The following is a 19,877-nucleotide window of genomic DNA, read 5'->3' as shown; positions in this document are numbered from 1 at the left end:
GGAAACAGGCAATTTCTGGCCTCTGGAGGGCCTCCAGGGGTGGGAGAGCTGTTTTCGCCCTCCCCAGGCATTGAATTATAGGTCTGGGCACTCGCACATGCGTGATAGCACACATGCAAGCTGTTTCAGCAACCAAGGAAAAAAAGTTGTTCATCACTGTACTAGCCCTATGTTTTGCCATGGCTATGCCTTGCCATGTCTTTTTCCTAGTCTTCATTTGGTCTTTCTTTTGGCCAGTTTAGCCTCTCCAGTATTCAGTAACCCTTCCTTGTATACTAGCTTTGGCACATCTTCTTCACTGCCCTTCAGATATTCTCCCAGTGCCCTTTTTTCTTCTTCAGCTGCCTGATGTACTTGCAACATACCATTCCTACCTATTTTCCTTGATAAGTGGAGTCTCACCATCACTGCATAGATCAGTTGTTCTCAACCTGGGGGTCGGGACTTCTTTGGGGGTCGAATGACCGTTTCACAGGGGTCGCCTAAGACCATGGGGAAAAACAAATTACCCATGGTGTTAGGAACTAAATCTTCTATTCTGGCACCTTGGAACATATTTTTACAATCCGATCAATCAGGTGTTTACAGTGGGGGTGTCCCTCTGACATTCCTGTCAATCAGCTTAAAGCTCTGTTGGGAGAATTGGTGCAGGACGTATGGTTGGGGGCCACCACAACATGAGGAATTGTATTAAGGGGTCGCGGCATTAGAAAGGTTGAGAACCAGTGGCATAGATGAAGGTCATAATTCATTATCATATTTTTTCTGGTCTTTCTACTCACAGTTTTTAGTGCTGTACGTGTCCAGTCCACTATTCCAGCTGTGCATCTAATTACTGGAATTGCTAAGTGTTAATTGCCTTGATGGTATTTCCTCTACTGAGTTTGGACTTTAATTTTTTTCTTCAGTCTTATTCAGAGTGGATTCCTCCCAGTTCGGACAAGTTCACCCGAACTGGTAACAACCTGCTGGTGACATAGAAACATAGAAACATAGAAGTCTGATGGCAGAAAAAGACCTCATGGTCCATCTAGTCTGCCCTTATACTATTTTCTGTATTTTATCTTAGGATGGATATATGTTTATCCCAGGCATGTTTAAATTCAGTTACTGTGGATTTATCTACCACATCTGCTGGAAGTTTGTTCCAAGGATCTACTACTCTTTCAGTAAAATAATATTTTCTCATGTTGCTTTTGATCTTTCCCCCAACTAACTTCAGATTGTGTCCCGTTGACATGTGACATCATGAAGATGTCATCACCCGGTTTGGTTGGTGCCAGTCTGTGGGCACCACCTTTAAAAAAAAAGTTACCCTACCATTTATTGCCTACCCTACAAAAAGATTTACAATAGGATTAAAAAAAACTTTTTAAAAATTGTCTTAAGAAATAATGGAACTGAATTAAAATAATTCATTGTAATATAATCTAGCACAGACAATTCAGCGCAGCAGGAAGCAAGGAAAACAATTTATATTACTTTAATAAAACTCATAACAACAACCAGTAAAAAGAAACAAAGTCAAGACATTTCTTATAGCTATAGATTTGGGAGAAGCTTCTTCCTAACATACCTGAGTATATTTAACCATTTTTGTTTGGGAACTAGGCTGTAATCAATCAGGAGCAGCAGCAATAAACATACAAAATGACATACTAGCTCGGGGTAAGCTATGATGATGAAATCAATATAATATTTCTTTATGGGTAAGATCTTTGTAGTCAAAGTAATCTCTTGTAACCAAAGTATTCCAATATGGTGTACAGCCAGTACATTTAGAAACATTGACATCCCTGAAGCTCTTTAAGTTTCCTAGAGCTATATTTAGAATAGAATAGAATAGAATAGAATTTTTAGTGGCCAAGTGTGATTGGACACACAAGGAATTTGTCTTGGTGCATATGCTCTCAACGTACATAAAATAAAATATACATTTGTCAAGAATCATGTGATACAACACTTAATGATTGTCATAGGGGTCAAATAAGCAATGAAGAAGCAATATTAATAAAAATCTTAGGATATACGCAACAAGTTACAGTCATACAGTCAACATGGGAGGAAATGGGTGATAGGAATGATGAGAAAAACTAGTAGAATAGAAGTGCAGATTTAGTAGAAAGTCTGACAGTTTTGAGGGAATTATTTGTTTAGTAGAGTGATGGCGTTCGGGAAAAAACTGTTCTTGTGTCTAGTTGTCTTGGTGTGCAGTACTCTGTAGCGACATTTTGAGGGTAGGAGTTGAAACAATTTGTGTCCAGGATGCGAGGGGTCAGTAAATATTTTACCCGCCCTCTTTTTGACAATTTTACAATTTCAAGATGCATTAAAACATTAAAACATTGTACTTAGAGGCAGGCTTGGTTTTTTTTCATGCTAGAGCTTAATACCAATTATTTGCTAGATTGGCTTTTGTTCCACATGTTCTTGGAGACCACTCTGAGTAAACCTGGTTTTAAAGGGTGCTTTGCAGGCTTCCTTCTGTAGGACTTTTTCTGGAGCTGCTTTGTTCATTAAGTTTTAATAATATTGGAAATACTGTTAAATAGCGCTTGGGAATGTTGATCTTCAATTTAAATCTGGTTCCCGGTCTTATAGTTAGCGTGGTCTTTACACAATGGGTTGATGCCAACCTCTCATCTTATTAAGTGCTGAGATTCCATTGGCTTTCATTATGGAGTGAAACTGGAAAAGGCATATTTCCAAGGTCTTACTAAATGGCAAGATTTCAGAAACAGGACCTGGAGGATGACCCTGCTCCCCAATCTGATCTCGTGGAATGGACAAGATAGGGAGATATGGTCTTGGCAAATGAATGAGCATATACTGTGCTTTATGTGGTGATTATGTCAGAGAGCATGTTCAGTTATATCGTGAAAAATCACACAGCATGTGACCGAGATTTTGTATTCACAGCGGGACGGTTCTTTGTTTGCATGGTTATAACATGATATGCAAGCTGTGTGTCTGCACTGACTTTGTGTATAACATGGCTTGTGATTTATGCATGCTGCACTAATCTCTGTTATCTGTCCCCTCTTTATTCAGAGCATGCTGTCACGGTCCTTTAATTCCAATTATGCTCCAGTTAGCAACTTTTACTATGGCAGCTCTAGGGATCTGCATGGCAGCCAGGGCAATGTTGCTTTGAGTGTTGCAGACGGAAGAAGTTCTGGTGCTCCAGTTCTTCGTGTGAGTACATTCCTGATAAAATGCGGGTTGAAAGGAAATTGGAAATGACCTGCAATTGACTTTTTGCAGTTTGTGAAATCTGTACTATGTTTGATTATATGCCTTACTGTAATGATTTAAAAAGGTAATGATTTAAGAATAATGCATGAACCCACCTGTCTCCTACTGCATTTCCTGCTCTGAACCAAACAGGAACCAAATCTTCCAATTTGAATAATACTCGTTGGCATGTTTTTGTCTGTGGGACAGCTTATGTATGAAATGAGTTTGTTTGTTGCATGTGACAGATGACTTAAAAGATTTTGATGAAATATAAACATACAGGGATTCCTCAGGTTATTGCAGTAAATGAGCCTGGGATTTCCATCATGAAGTCATGCAATCATAAGGCATGATGTCACATGACTATATTGTTTAATGAAAATAATGCCAGCTGCCATTGTTAACCAAATCCCACCTAGTCATTATGATACACTCTGACTCAAGCCATTCAAGCTTTGTCCCAGTCCCAGATTTCAGTAAGATTAGGGGCTGCTTCCAACTACTGAGCCGGGGTGGCGCAGCAGGTAGAGTGCTGTACTGCAACCCACTGAAGCTGACTGTAGATCTGAAGGTCAGCGGTTCAAATCTCATCACCGGCTCAAGGTTGACTCAGCCTTCCATCCTTCCGAGGTGGGTAAAATGAGGACCCGGATTGTGGGGGCAATAGGCTGGCTCTGTTAAAAAGTGCTATTGCTAACATGTTGTAAGCCGCCCTGAGTTTAAGGAGAAGGGTGGCATAAAAATCAAATAAATAAATAAATAAGTAAGTAAGTAAGTAAGTAAGTAAGTAAGTAAGTAAGTAAGTAAGTAAGTAAATACATACATACATACATACATACATACATACATACATACATACATACATAAATACATAAATACATAAATACATACATACATACATACATACATACATACCTGGATTTGCCTATCTCTGCCCATTTTTCTGCCCTTTTGGCTACCTTGTGTACCAATGGACTTGCCACCCTTCAGCTGCTATTCTCTTGTTTTCTTCCTTCCACTATTGGGAAGGTGCACCTCCCTAGCCCTAGGTAAGGCAGCTGGCTTCTTCCTACAGCCAGTGTGTCCTTGTTAAAATTGCAAGTTTGTAATGCTTGTGAGCCTTTCAAATTGGACAAGAGCATGAACAGCCTCAGGAAGAAGGCCTGGGCTGGTGAACAGCTGCCTTGCATAGGTCCAGGCTCACCTTAGGAAGATTAGCTAGAGAGAGCAGACAGTGGAGCACAGGGTGGCAGGGCTGGCAGAAGGAATGAAGAGCATGGCAGTTAAAGAGCAGAGATGGGAGAGGATATTGGTGAGGGAATTGAAGTATACCCAAAATTTGTGTATACTTATTGTGATAAGTATACCCAAATTTTGATCACACGACAACAAGGGCACTGCAGTAACTTGCAGGACCAGGCATAACTACCATTTGTCTAGCACACTATCATTTTAAATATAAATAGTAGAATAGTCTCTTGCTTTGCATTTCTTCAACTTTATTCCAAATTGACCAAGCATTCTGAATTGTGAGAGGGGTTTTTGTTTGAAAAAATTCAAAATATAAATGTTTTTTATGCAAATAAATATATTTCTTTACATATTCATGTTTAGAAGTAGTAACAGAGCTTAATATATAAATTTATTTATTCACAGATTAAAGTATATATAATAAAGATTTTGTTATCTTTCATTTTTTTTTGGATAAATTGATGTTATTCTCATCTACACCACATCTTTACAAGATTCCTTTAAATCTGCTCTTAGCGGTTGGGAACACTCTGGACCAGATCTGCAGCCCATGTAACAAAGAAGTTATGTTACATGAATAGAAGTGCTCTTGTAATAATGCATGTACAGTGGTACCTCAAGATACGAACCCCTCGTCTTACGAACAACTTGTGATACGAACCCGGGGTTCAGAAAAATTTTGCCTCTTCTTACGAACTTTTTTCGAGTTACGAACCGGCGTTCGGAGACTGCTGGGAAGCCGCGCGGCTGTTTTAAAAGGTGACAGCTGGGTGGCAGGGCTTCCCAGAAGCCTCCCGAACGCCGGTTCGTAACTCGAAAAAAGTTCGTAAGAAGAGGCAAAAATTTTCTGAACCCCGGGTTCGGTTCGGGAGGTTGCTGGGAAGCCCCCCAGCCCGGCTGTCACCTTTTAAAACAGCCGCGCGGCTTCCCAGCTGTCTCCGAACGCCAAACACGGAAGTTCGGGTTTGGCGTTCGGCTTCGGGAGACAGCTGGGAAGCTGCGCGGCTGTTTTAAAAGGTGACAGCCGGGCTGGGGGGCTTCCCAGCACCCCCCAAACCCCGAACTTTTGCTGAACTTCCGGGTTCGGGGTTTGGGGGGGGTGCTGGGAAGCCCCCCAGGCCGGCTGTCACCTTTTAAAACAGCCGCGCAGCTTCCCAGCTGTCTCCCGAAGCCGAACGCCAAACCCGAACTTCCGCATTCGGCGTTCGGAGACAGCTGGGAAGCCGCGCGGCTGTTTTAAAATGTCACAGCCGGCCTGGGGGGCTTCCCAGCACCACCCCGAACCCGGAAGTTCGGCAAAGGTTCAGGGTTCGGGGGGGGGTGCTGGGAAGCCCCCCAGGCCGGCTGTGACCTTTTAAAACAGCCGCGTGGCTTCCCAGCTGTCTCCGAACGCTGAACGCGGAAGTTCGGGTTTGGTGTTCGGCTTCGGGAGACAGCTGGGAAGCCGCGCGGCTGTTTTAAAAGGTGACAGCCGGCCTGGGGGGCTTCCCAGCACCCCCCGAACTCCGAACTTTTCCCAGCACCACCCCGAACCCGGAAGTTCGGCAAAGGTTCAGGGTTCGGGGGGGTGCTGGGAAGCCCCCCAGGCCAGCTGTCACCTTTTAAAACAGCCGCGCGGCTTCCCAGCAGTTGCCGAACGCCGTTTTTTTTGCGGGTTTTTTTGGGTTGCACGGATTAATTGACTTTACATTGTTTCCTATGGGAAACAATGTTTCGTCTTACGAACCTCCTCCTTGCACCAATTAAGTTCGTATCATGAGGTATTATTGTACTTTAGTATGAGTAAGGTTGAACTTGCTGTCCAGTCGTGTGTTCGTCTGATTGATCTAATTAGATTCATTCATATTATTGATCAGATATGAATGTGACTATCTTTTATGCTTCTCCTGTGTGCTGCTTGGAGTGTCAGAGCATGGGTTAACTTCTTGTCTGTTAGCCAGGGACTGAGTAAGAAATATCTGGCCACGCCTCCTCCTCAGCCCCCAATGAGCTAGTTATTTTACTCAGTTGAGCCAAAAGGGATGCAAAATATATTTCCCTACTCAGTTTTGAACAACAGGCAAGAAATTTCCTTGGAATTTCAAGATTTACAGGTTTTTGATGTTTGTATTTTTCCGGAAATGGATGTATGTATGGGAAGCCTCCCTGCACACAGCCTGCCCTGGGGCTTGTATTGATTCAGACAGAAATATTCAAATATTGTGAGGTTTGTTGGAATTCTTTATTGTGTGCGGGAGTGCTTGTCCAGGGTTTCGGCGGGACCCCATTTCTGCTTAGAGTGTTGGCCAGCGATGAGTCGGGGTTCCCGCTCAGATGGCCTCGTCGATGCAGTGCTAATGTTTAAATTGCCAGAAATGCTTGTCCGGGAATCCAACGAGGCTCCAGTGGCTTTGGACACGATCGGGACCAATCAGCAGAGGGTTGGTTTTTCAATCAATGATACTTTGGAATCAGATCGAATAGATATTGCCTTATTGAGAGCGCTTGTCTGGAGCTCCCACAAGCTTCTGGGACTACTTGCAAGAGCCGCTCAGCTGTTAGTTGGGTCTCTCGCTCACGTGATCTCAGCTCCCTTGTGCTTTGCTGATTGTGAGGAGGCTGTAAAAGTTCATGTCCGGATCCCTGGCGAGGCTCTGGACTGTAGCGGTGGGCAGTTTGTTAGTGAGTCAAGCTTGCCACTGATGTGATTTTCTTTCACCCTGTTAGCGAGTCTGCTGCTAAGACCAGAGCTGCGGAGAGGAGGAGCCCCCAGCCTCTACCTTTTGGGAGACTAACAGCCTCTGCCCGGGGATCCAGCAGGGCTTGTTTAGACGAGGTGTAGCATTTAGCAATCAATCAATTGATCACATGATTTGTTTGAGAGTTGGCAGCATCAGACTTGACGCTGGAAGAACTTGCTCCCTGGGAAAACATGATTGGGCCACCTGTTACTAGGTACCAGTGAGTCAGCGCAGTGGGGATTTACTCCTCAGTTGCCAATTTCTGGAGTGGATCACAGCGCTCCTTCTAGAAACTTGGAGTCCTTCAAATCTGGCCATAATTCTCATAGATCTGATAAGCGACCACTGGGCAGAGTAAGCTTCAAAAAGACTCTTCCAAAAAGCATTTTTCTTCTGCTGAGGACAGAGAAGCTCAGAGGTGTTTGAGATCCCTAGAGAGACATAGTTCAAAGGCAAATCAACAATCTGCAACTGAAAGGTCCTTATCTTCTGTGCAGGATGAGGAATCTGACATTAGGGAAGGGTCTCCTGTAAATGCTGATTCTATTAGAGAATTGTTCCCAGATGTGGATCCTGAAGCCCACGTTTTGGAAGCAATAATTAGCAGGTCTTCAGCTAGGTCCTCAGTTAGCATTAGAACTACTGAATTGAGTCAGCCTTGCTTCATGATCACATCTGCACCATTTGCAACCTTTACCCCAATTGGATAAGTGGATGGATAAATTTACGGGAGAAGTTATCAGTACCATTCAGGCTTCCAGGAGGGCATCAGCTATATGACACTACCTGGTCAGCATTTTGTCGTTTCTGCAACACTCATGATATCATTCCAATTTCAGCATAAATATTGCAGGTTTTGAGTTTTCTTCAGGAGAGTTTGAACAGGGGCCTAGCACCCAACACCCTTTGTAGGCAGGCAACTGCATTGTCTACTGTTTTGGTCTTTAATGGTCTTCAGTTCTTGTCTCTTCATCCAAGGGTTTGTAGTTTTTTCAAAGGGGCAGCTAATCTGAAACTGGTAACAATACACCATTATCCATCCTGGGAGCTCTTTCTGGTCTTACAGGCCCTGACTGGACCCCCATTTGAGATGTAACGATCTACTGGTCTCCGGTTGCTGACCTTTCAGATAGTCTTCCTGGTGGCTATCACTTCTGCCAGGAGGATTTCAAAGCTAGCAGCACTATCAGTTCATTCAGATTTGTGTATTTTTCATTCCAATAGAGTGATTTTAAGATTGGATCTGTCCTTTCTCCCGAAAGTTAATTCCTTATTTCATTGGACTCAAGAACTTATTCTTCTGGATTTCTGCCCAAATCTGGCCCATCCCAGGGAGAAACTCTGACATACCTTAGATGTCAAGAGGGCTTTCCATAGATATATCAAACAGAGGTCTGCTTTTCACAAATCTGAATCCTTATTCGTATCATTTCAACCAACATCGATGGGTCAAAATGTCTCACCTTCTACTGGAAGCCCCTGACTGAAGGCATGCATCACAAAGATTTATGAGATCAAAGCTACTCCTTTGCCGGGCCGCATTACTGCTCATTCTACACATAGTGTGGCCACTACTGTAGCATGGCCCATGTAGGCATCCATTGAGGACATCTGCAGGACGGCGACCTGGATAACTCCATCACCGTTTATTTGGCACTATAAGTTTGATTCCTTTGCTTCGGCAGAAGCTTTGTTTGGTAGGATAGTTCTACACAGGGTTCATTCCACCTCAGGAGCCCTGGACCAGACCTCTTCTCACTCCAAGTAGCACAGAGAATGAATGTTGTCTTACCTGAACGTTCCTTCTATGTGCGCTGCGGGAGTGTCCAACCTACTCTGTGGCTGTTCTGGTCCAGGGTATGGGCATTGAATTTCCATTTGGCTATCTACAAGTCTATGTCCTCGTAAAACAACTTGGAGGAGGAGGCATTGCCATATATTTCTTACTCAGTCCCTGGCTAACAGACAAGAAGTTAACTCATGCTTGGACACTCCCACAGCGCATATAGAAGGAACATTCAGGTAAGACAACCTTCCTTCCTTCCTTCCTTCCTTCCTTCCTTCCTTCCTTCCTTCCTTCCTTCCTTCCTTCCTTCCTTCCTCCCTCCCTCCCTCCCTCCCTCCCTCCCTCTCTCTCTCTCTCCCTCCCTCTAGTAGTCTATTTTCAAGTCTGGATTGTTTCTCCATGTGTAGTACTTACAGTCTTTTGAGTAAAAAAAGACCGACCCAGTTCTTACTCTAAACCTCTATCACACTGACTAGGCAGACTTCTTATTTCTATTGGTATATTTTCTTTTTCTTCCACTTTTGGCACCAGTATAATTTTTAGACATAAAGTAATACCTCGTCTTACGAACTTAAACTGGAAAAGCGAATAATGCGTACAAGCCCATTAGGAAAATCCAAAACATTAAGGCTTAAAAAAAAAGCGGCATGCAGAAGAACCTGAGGCGAACGGAGTGGGGGGAGGGACAGTGAGAGGTGGCAAGAGGTGGCAGTCCCAACGAAGCAAGGCGAAAAGAGCCTCTCTTGAGCTCTGTGAGTCCCTGCCTCCTGTTTTTGTCCCCTTCACTCTGTTCATCTCCCCCTCACCTTTCTCCTCTCTTGAGCTCCATGAGTCCCTGCCTCCCATTTTTGTCCCACCCCCCACTGTGCTCATTTCCCCCATGCAGTTTGGAAGGGGGGAGTTTATCGCTGGGATTCAAAGCAACGCTGGAAAAAATGAAGGGAATCCCAGCGAGGGGAGCCTCAGGGAAATCCCAGCAATGCAAGAATGCAACGCTTTGGCTGGCAACAGAAGTTCGGAGGCGGGGATTCCCAGGGAAATCCCAATGCTTTGGGGCATCCTGGCGGCGGTGGCGGCTCGGGTTTGTAAAGTGAAAATAGTTCAGAAGAAGAGGCAAAAAAATCTTAAACACTAGGTACGTATCACAAAAAGTTCATATGAAGAAGGGTTCGTAAGACGAGGTATCACTGTACTATGGTGCTATGTAAATGTATTCACTTGCACCATGTCCACGTCTATAGTTTCTTTCATTTTTAAATCTTTCTTTGCTGCCTAATTCAGGGATGAAACTAAGGATAAACATTTTGAAATTTAATAAAACCATATTCTTCCTGTGTAGTTTTTGTCTTTAACTTGATTTCCTATATTGCTCCCTAGGTAAAATACATGTGATAGATTCCATAGTTCAAGGACTTTCCATTTATTTTAAATTGAAGCACCAATTTCAGCGGTCATTGAATAGCATGTCCACTTGTTCAGTTCCCAGGAGAAAATAAATAGCAGAGCTGCTATTAAGAGATATGCTTAATTTGTAAGGCAATATACAGGAACAAACTTGCGAACAGCGTGGAAAAGAGTTAACTTGCTTTGGTATGTAACAGAAATGTTTACCTGCTTTTATTTGTAATTTTCAGCATCCCCAAACAGCTAATCTAGTAGAGGAGGATGTATTCATTTCTTGTCAGCAGAATTATTCAACTGCCACACTTGGTCTGAAAGAGGCTGTTCCAGATACCATTAAAAAACTTCCAGCGCAGGTAATAAACGGTACAATTCATTAATCATGTGTAACTATAATGTAGTGATAGTAATTACTATGTAATTAGTAGAGTGTTAATTTTACATATATGACTTTTAGGCACATGTGTTTTACCTTCATCTCTTCTTCTGCTGTTGCTGCCAGTAGCATATTTAAAGATTGTTCCTCTTTTTTCAGTTAAGCATTCTTATTTTCGATAAAATATAAAATTATTAACTTTGTAGCAGTGGTGGGTTCCTACCAATCCGGTCTAGTGCAGGCAGCTAGGTAGCAGCTGCCTGGTGACATAACCGACCCAGTCCTAGTCCCTGGGGGCTGACATTTTTTTCCTTTTTAAAAAAAATATATTTTTCTATTTTGGGGGGGATTTTTTTATTTTTTTCTTCTTCTGAATATGAACAGAAACCAAGTTTTTGGCACTGGAAATGCGGCAGCCATCTGCATTTCGGCTTTGTACTGTGCAAGAGGAAGCAAACAGGTTGGCCAAAAAAAGGGTATTGGGGGGGACGGGACTCAGCTAGACCCAAAACAGGGCAGAGGGGGTTTGTGGTGTCTCTGCTGACCTAGGAGACGCTTCGGGATGTGCTGGCTGGCAGGGAGAGAGGGAGCCGGTCTGACAATCTTTGTAGCCATGCAGCTGCAAAGTTTGCCATGCCAGCTTCCCTGACCCTGCTGGCCAGTGTCTCTTTTTAAAAGTTGCAGGAATGCCCCTCTCCTACCTAGCCATGGCAAAAATTAATATTTTGCCATTGCGCTGAGTTAGAAGCATAATAAAAACCATCAAACAAAAACTTCTGCCTATCTCAGGCAATTGCGAAGGACTTGTTAGATGGATAAGAATACCAAGTGTAGTCAAAATATGTGGCTGACTCTGAACCATAATAATAATATGTCCCTGGGTATTAGCAGCTAATTTTATCAGTACTGGTTTGTCCAAGGTATGCATTAACTCCCTGCCTCCCCTTACTTACCTAATAATTAAAATTTAAAAACTCTTGTGAACTGGTAAAGATTTTCATTATAATTATGACTACAGTGATGTTATAAGAAGTTGAAAAGACAGAGTGCCAGTCAAATGTAGGACTGGAAGTCATGAAACATTGGACTGCTTTTGTGCTAGCTGGGGAAAGTGACCTAGCTATGAAAAGGACAGAGCCAGTGTAGGTTAATGCTTAGGGATTTGCAGGAGCTGATCTGAGGAAGAAAGTACAGGCTAGGCATTGCTTAAAAAAGAAAAGTATATGACCATAGCACTCTTGCCATTCTTCATCAACGTCTGGAGTCCCCAGACTTGGCAACTGTAAGTCTTGTGGACTTAAAACTCCCAAAATTCTCTCGCCAGCTCTACAAGTCTTAAATTTGCCAAGTTTGAAGACCTCTGACCTACGTGGAAGCTTAATGCTATTCACATACAGTGGTACCTTGGTTCTTGAACGCTTTGGTTTTCGTACATTTCGGATACCGAACAAAATTTTCTGCAAAAATTTGCTTCGGTATCCGAACAAAAATTCGGATACTGAACAGAAAATTTTGTTTACTATCCAAAATGTAAGATCTGAGAGGATGGGATGAGAGAGAATGGGAGTCGGAATCCTGACACGCCCCTCCTGGCCGCCCTCTTAACAACCTCCCAGTCTCTACCTTGTAACTGCTCCAAGCTGCAGGAAGGGTAGGGCTGGCTGCAATACCGGCAGCTTCGGGGGGCTCCTTTCCACAGCGGTTCAGTTCGTTACTTCCAGGCAGCTGCACCAACTTTTTCTTTCCCGGCTCCGGCGGCTTCCCTTCATCACGTGACATTCCTGACGCTGCTGCTGCTCCTCGAAGGGAAGCCACCAGACCCGGGAAAGAAAAAGTTGGTGCAGCTGCCTGGAGGTAACGAACTGAACCGCTGTGGAAAGGAGCCCCCCGAAGCTGCTGGTATTGCAGCCAGCCCTACCCTTCCTGCAGCTTGGCGCAGTTACAAGGTAGAGACTGGGAGGCTGTTAAGAGGGTGGCCAGGAGGGGCGTGTCGAGATTCCGACTCCCATTCTCTCTCACCCCGTCCCCTCCGATCTTTATCCCTTAGGAAATAGAGGAAATACTGTAGATTTAATTGGTTCCCAGCAAGTCAATGGGCTGGGAACCAATTAAATCCATTTCCATTATTTCCTATGGGATGAATTAATTCGGTTCTCAACCAAATCGGTTCTCGACCACACTTCTGGAACGGATTGTGGTCGAGAACTGAGGTACCACTGTATTTATCAATTGATAAGAGAAAAGGGAGGGAGAAATGGGCAGATTTGATATATATTCTTTTAGTTTGTGGGCAGCCAGAACAAATTTAAATCAGAGCAATCAGAGCAAAGTATCTCATTGCAAAGAAAATTAATCACAGCTTATTTTTTATAATAAGTTGTACATGGATGAAAGCCCTGCTGCCAGTATTGCATCAACTATAGGTATTAACACTTTTACGGACACTAGCATTAAGATAAATATCAGAGCTAGATGATGATCCCAAGCAGAGTGAAGTGAGAACCAACTAGGGGTCCTGGAAATGCTGGCTAAAAAGAATTAAATCAAGAGTAAAAGGTCAAGAAAAAAAGTTAAATAATCAATGAAGGAATTCTTTTTTAAGCCTTTTATTTTTTTATTATTAGATTTTTATTGCACCTTTACTATTTAACTTGAACATGAGGTGGTTTGGGCTGATAGAGACTGATTAGCGAAAAGTGGGTGTCAAATTCAAATTCATTGAGGGCTGCACCAAGGTTGTGTTTGCCCTCAGGGAGCCAGGTGGGTGTGCCTGGGGTGGGGCTGGCCAGCTCAATGTCACTTGTGTCAGGGCACCTGTTAAGGACAGAGTACTCTGCCAGTGAAAGCAGGCTCCCAAGCTCCATTTTCGGCTGCAATGACCTCCTGCAACCTTTCTGCCAGCAAAAACGGAGCTTGGAAAGGCTGCGTCTGACCCTCCTGAGCTCCATTTTCTCTGGTAGAGGCATCACGGGCAAGTCCTTCACTGTTTCCAGAGTGGCCCCTGAGCCAGATATAAGCACCCTGTGGTCCGGATTCGGCCCACAGGACTTGACACCCCTGACCTAAAATCCAGCTGGCTTTCATACCTAAGGTGGGTTTAGAACTCACACTGATGTGACGCATAGGCTTTTATCCAAATGCAAAGCCTTCACTATGAATCAAGTTTATTCCTCAATGGATATAGAGAGATATTTAAGATAATCAGACCAATAACACAAGGTCCAACAAAATCCAATCAAGACTTATTGTTTATTTGTTTTTATCCAGTGGACAAAATCTTATCAAACTGTAACTCTCTACCCTAATAGTTATATCTGGAGATATTCTAGGGCAATGATGGCAAACATATGGCATGAATGCCATAGGTGGCACGTGGAGCCATATCTGCTGGCATGCGAGCTGTTGCTCCAGCTCAGCTCCAATGTCCATGGGTGTGCTGGCCAGCTGAGTTTTGGCTTGCACAGAGACTCTGGGAGGGTCTTTTTGGCTTCCAGAGAGCCTCCAGGGGGATGGGGGAGGGCGTTTTTACCCTCCCCCCCAGCTCCGAGAGTCTACTGGGCCCACCAGAAATTGGGAAACAGGCCATTTTCAGCCTCCGGAGGGTGGGGAAAGCTGTTTTCGCTCTCTCCAAGCATTGAATTATGGTTTGGGCACTCACGCATACACGATAGCATGCGCCCATGCTCTTTCGGCACCTGAGGAAAAAAAGGTTCACCATCACTGTTCTAGGGTGTGGTTACCCTGAATTTCTTTCCATCCAGCTCTCCTCTAAGTTCTGTCATGTAAAAATTCAGTACTTTTGTAATAATCCATTGAATTAAGGTCAATAAGAATTCAATTTACTTTAATCAATCATTTTAGAAGTTGATAGAAGGAGCCCCAGGTATCTAGATAATGTTGTACTGCAATTTCTAGCATTTATCCATTAACCACGATGGCTGAGGCTACTTAGAAGACTCAACGTCCACATATTCTGTCTCATTGAAAGGCCTGAAAACATTTACTAATTTTTGAGCTTGTTGACTTTGTACCAAGATTGTGGTTATATCCCTGGTTTAGAGGAAATTGGTTTTATTCTTTCCAAGTCCCTTTACCATATTTAAACTCTTCTGCTTTCTTTGTATTATCTGTATTAATTTGGCGTAGTTTTTGTCAACATTGCTTATTCCACAAGCCCTTCTATTAAAATGTGCCCTAGGAGTTAATAATTAGGTGGTTGTCACTTAATTTTCTCTGCAAATGAAATACATCTAAGAGATAAAAGAGCACAAAATATATTAGCAGATTCTCAAATATTTTATAAGTCATTTTAGAGTTTGATTGTCGGTAAGAACAATTCCAAATTGAAAGTGAATAGATTGGCTATTCAGAAGTCATAAAGAAATCTACTGTATTTTTTAAAATACAGTGTTTGTTTTTGTGCATGTGTGTTTGTGTCTATGTGTGTATAATAGAAAGCTAAGTAAATCAAAATATATTCTTGCTTGTGTAAACATTAACTTAGATATGTTTCATTTATTCAGATTCCTTTGATGAATGGACAGATGGGTAATCCCTCAAGACCTCAGCCAAACTATAGTCAAATGCATCATGCTGGACCCCAAACATTGGTGGCAAGACATCCTTCCAGAGAGCAATTGATTGATTATCTGATGCTCAAAGTTTCCCATCCGTCTCCCTATAGTCAACCTCAAGGTCCAACCAGACAATGCCACGAGGTATCAAAACAAGAGGCAAAGGACACATTTCTGTTTTATGGATCAGTTAATTGATTATGGATTTTATTCCCATAACTATGCAATGAAAATTATATTTAACTGCAATTCTGTTTTGCTGTTCCTTTCACTGTGGCCTCTTTCAGGCTTACAAAAATGATAATGGCTTTAAAATCACAGTACTATTCCACTTTCATAGATATTAGTTAGGGATGCTGTCAATATTTTAGATACATTTTGTTTATTTAAAGAGCTAACTTTTGATTTAAAAGTTCCCTTCAGTGTGCAAAAGCAATATAAACAATACCTCTTAAATAAATAAATGAAACATCAACTGTAAAAATAACGTACCATATTTTTGGGCCATCAGGAGCTGAATTTCAAAGCTGCTGCAGGGGCATTTTTCCTTCTTCCCCCAGTCCCCAGGAGCACTCTGCAGGCTTCCCAAACCTTCTGTGCAGGCTGCTTTTCACAAAAACGGACCCGTTTTTCACTCGCTTTTGCAAGTCTGCAGAGTGCTTCTGGGGATGAGAGGAGGCAAAAACATCCTTTTTTTGGCCCATTTTCTGCAAAAATGGGGTGCACAGAGGGTTTGGGAAGCCTGGAGAGTGTTCATGGGGGCAGGGGGAAGGCAGAAATCCTCCTATTTTTTGCAAAAAAAAACCCCTGCCCATTTTTTTGCACATTATTTTTCAAAAGTCCTTTCCCCCGCCCCCAAGAGCACACTTGCAGGCCTCCCAAACCTCAATGCATCCCATTTTGGGGGGGAAAAACAACGGGCCCATTTTTTGTAAAAATGGGGTGTTGGAGCGGGGCTTTGGTAGGCCAAAAAATGGTTGTATTTTGTGTATAAAATGCACTGACATTTTCACCCTCTTTTGGAGGGGGAGGGAAAGGCGTGTGTCTTATAGTCTGAAAAATTTGGTATTCAAGCTAATTGGGTTGATTATCTTCATTTTCATAGCCTTGAAAATGTAAATAACCTGCTTTTAAATATTATGATTTATATTTTAGATTCGAGTAAGAATTGAAAAAGATCCAGAACTTGGATTTAGTATATCAGGAGGAGTTGGGGGTAGAGGAAACCCCTTTAGACCAGATGATGATGTGAGTATTAATTAAAAATATGCTTTTAAATGAACGTTTATCCTTTGAGACACTGTTTACCATTTGAAAAAATTTAAAATACAAATATCACAAATATACTGTTAATGTATACATCAGTGTTGAAGATATTGTTTCCTAGTGCTTTCATATAAATCATACATTGTATATAAACATCATTTTGTACATATTGCAAATCATGAGTACTTTCTATAAATCTGTTTCTTTGGTGCTTTCATTTCTTAACTGGTGAGTTGTAACATTGCAAGTTATTGCAATGATCTGTTTAATTTTCTTAAAGAATTGTCTAAAACAATTCTCAAACTTTCTAATGCTGCTACCCCTTAATATAGTTTCTCATGTTGTGGTGACCCCCAACCATAAGTCTAGGGCCAATTCTCCCAACAGAGCTTTAAGCTGATTGGCAGGAAGGTCAGAAGGACACCCCCACTGTAAACGCCTGATTCATTGGATTGTAAAAATATGTTCCAAGGCGTCAGAATAGAAGCTTTAGTTCCTAACACCATGGGAAATTTGTCTTTTCCCATGGTCTTAGTCGACCCCTGTGAAACAGTCGTTAGAGGGTCCTGACCCCCAGGTTGAGAACCACTGGTCTAAAAACTTCCATTAATATAGAATGTGACAGTTAAGCTACAAAGTAATGCATACTAGAAATGACACTGCCCTGATATTAAAAGATCTGCACTATTATTTGTAGGTTTGATTAGAGTATTTGTACATTACCTTCAATACAAATAGAATATTTAATTATTTCCCTCTGTTCTTTGTTAAATGAAATTCAACAGAAACAGGAATTCTTAGTGTCCATTTAGCTGTTTGGGTTTAAAGTGGAAATTACTTTTTTTCTCAAGATGCCATCTAATATTTTTACATCTGTATTATGAATATAAGAGATAAAAATAATTAACATGTTTAAAATGTGAATTTTAATTTCTTACATCTATCTCAATATTTGTGTGCTTATTTTTCATTAACTGAAATGATTTGTTCATTTAAATAATCTTTTGATTAAAAAAACCTTTCTTCACCATGAAAATAATAAAAATTAAACATAAATATAAACATAGTTCACAATAGAAAATAATTTCAACTATACAGTAACATTATAAATTATAATGTCAGATGTCATAAAAATTACACACTACACACATTATGCACTACAATTAACCCATGGCAGTTGATAAATAGACAATTCCTTCCCCAATTTTTCCATTTGGAGTGGAAGAACTGTATTACTTAAAACTGAGGGGAGCCTTGGAAATGTTTGGAAGTTTTATGATAGCTTCCTGGTTGGGAGCTTTGTCACAGCAGAAATAAAAATTCTATGCCGTAGAAAAGATTTGAAATGTTAACCATTGCCGCTGAAAATATTATACTTGTGCAGTATACTGACTGATATGGTCTAATATTGTGATATTAAGCTGGGTTCACTTCAATGCTTTATTTTCATTACTATCTAATTAACATGTATTTTGTATCAGAGGCAAGTAAATGTACTATTATTCAAAGATTGGGCTGCAGAATCCCACAAATTCACTACTGCCCGTCTTATACATACCATCCGAAAACATATAAGTGGCTTTAGTAACATGGATGAATTTTAGATTTGAAACATTTTTCGTTCAAAATAATATAGCCAATAGCTGCTGCTATTAATACCTATCCAATATAAATACATGTTTATTATAAGAATACTAGTTCTGTTTTTTGTTATTTTGAAGGGTATTTTTGTGACTAGAGTACAGCCTGAAGGACCTGCATCAAAATTATTACAGCCAGGAGATAAAATTATTCAGGTAATGTAATTTAAAGTTTTTTTAATTTTAGCCATTTCCCCCTTCTATAGATAATTAGGAAAAAAGTCTATTAATATACAGTGATACCTTGTCTTACGAACCCCTTGTCATATGAACTTTTCGAGATACGAACCCATGGGTTAAGATTTCTTTGTCTCGTCTTAAAAACCCTTTCCGTCTTACGAACACGAGCCCAGGTCCCTGGGCTCTCTTACTGCACGTGCACTCACTTACTGATGCAGGGATTCCCCTGCCTTGTGACTACCCCTGATGGGATTTCCCATTCATTTCCCGCCCCCACCGAGATTCCCGAGTCTGCAGAGAGGGGTGGCATACAAATCCAATAAATAATAAATAATAAAAAATAATTCCCTGCCTCCCAACTGCCAGCTGAAGCGCCTGGATTTTCCCTTGGCTTTCCAGTGGCTGGCCAATATGTCCCCCTTCCTCCTCCTGGCCGGCAGAAGGCGAAGCGCTGGGGGGCGGGATGTCAGGCCGGCCCTCCTGCCCCCTCCAGCCGAAAACACAAAGATGGTTTGCTGCCGCCGCCGGCTTCAGCCTCCCATTCCTCCACGCCGCTTCGCCCTGCCCGTCATCCTGGGCGAAGCGCTGGGTGGAGGGAGTCAGGAAGGTCCTCCTGCCCCCGCCCCAAGCCGAAAACACAAAGGCGGTCCGCCGCCGCCCGCTTGAGCCAGGATAACAGGTACAGTGAAGCGGCATGGAGCAATGGGAGGCTCAAGCTGCCACTGGCGGCAGACCTCTATTGTGTTTTTGGCTGGGGGTGGGGCAGGAGGACCTTCCTGAATCTCTCCCCCAAGCCCTTCGCCCAGGATGATACGTACGGCGAAGGGGTGGGGAGGACCGGGAGGCTCAAGCCTCCTTTGGCGGTGGTGGCCCGGCTTCCGGGTTTCTGAATTTTGGGCTTGCACGCATTAATTGCTTTTCCATTGATTCCTAAGGGAAACAATGTTTTGTCTTACAAACCTTTCACCTTACGAACCTCCTCCCGGAACCAATTAAGTTTGTAAGACAAGTATCACTGTACGTCTCTTTTCTCTGCCACATATTGTAAACCACTCTGAAAAATATTACAAAGGCACCATACAAATGATTAAAAATGAATAATTGTAACCAAATCTTTGATTTTACTAAAAAAGGTGGAAGAATTACCATTTTGAATCTTATTGCAAAATAGTACAGTATTTGGTAAAGTTTCCAGATGAAGTGTTTGAATTAACAATTTAACATTTCAGGATTTGGTAGCTTTTGGTCTTAGCTATAATGATGATAATGATTTTGTTAATTCAATTCCTAGAGGTAAAAGATAGTGGCTGTGACCGTACGTTGAATATATGAATATGTTTGCTCTTTTGTATTCTTCTTCCATTGACATGTTATTGGAACAACAGCAAAGTTGCTGAAAATTATAAATTAGAATTTCATTTGAATGGTGTTCAAAAAGTTTCAAAA

The 19,877-nt window shown here is 42.0% G+C and overlaps 1 protein-coding gene across 2 annotated transcripts in view; it reads left to right on the top strand.

Moving 5' to 3' along the window:
• Positions 1-19,877, top strand: part of ERBIN (erbb2 interacting protein) — a 99,895-nt gene that overhangs the window by 77,071 nt on the left and 2,947 nt on the right. Inside the window, exons 22-26 of one of the 2 annotated variants that reach the window (XM_070743268.1) lie at positions 3,052-3,195; positions 10,629-10,751; positions 15,295-15,489; positions 16,501-16,593; positions 18,333-18,407. In XM_070743268.1, the coding sequence (XP_070599369.1) occupies positions 3,052-3,195; positions 10,629-10,751; positions 15,295-15,489; positions 16,501-16,593; positions 18,333-18,407 (630 nt within the window). The remainder of the gene's footprint in view (positions 1-3,051; positions 3,196-10,628; positions 10,752-15,294; positions 15,490-16,500; positions 16,594-18,332; positions 18,408-19,877) is intronic. The other variant, XM_070743269.1, reaches the window with a different exon arrangement.

This window comes from Erythrolamprus reginae, chromosome 2 (genome assembly GCF_031021105.1).
Source record: "Erythrolamprus reginae isolate rEryReg1 chromosome 2, rEryReg1.hap1, whole genome shotgun sequence".
Taxonomy (NCBI): domain Eukaryota; kingdom Metazoa; phylum Chordata; class Lepidosauria; order Squamata; family Dipsadidae; genus Erythrolamprus; species Erythrolamprus reginae.
This window is presented reverse-complemented; position numbering and strand designations above follow the sequence as displayed.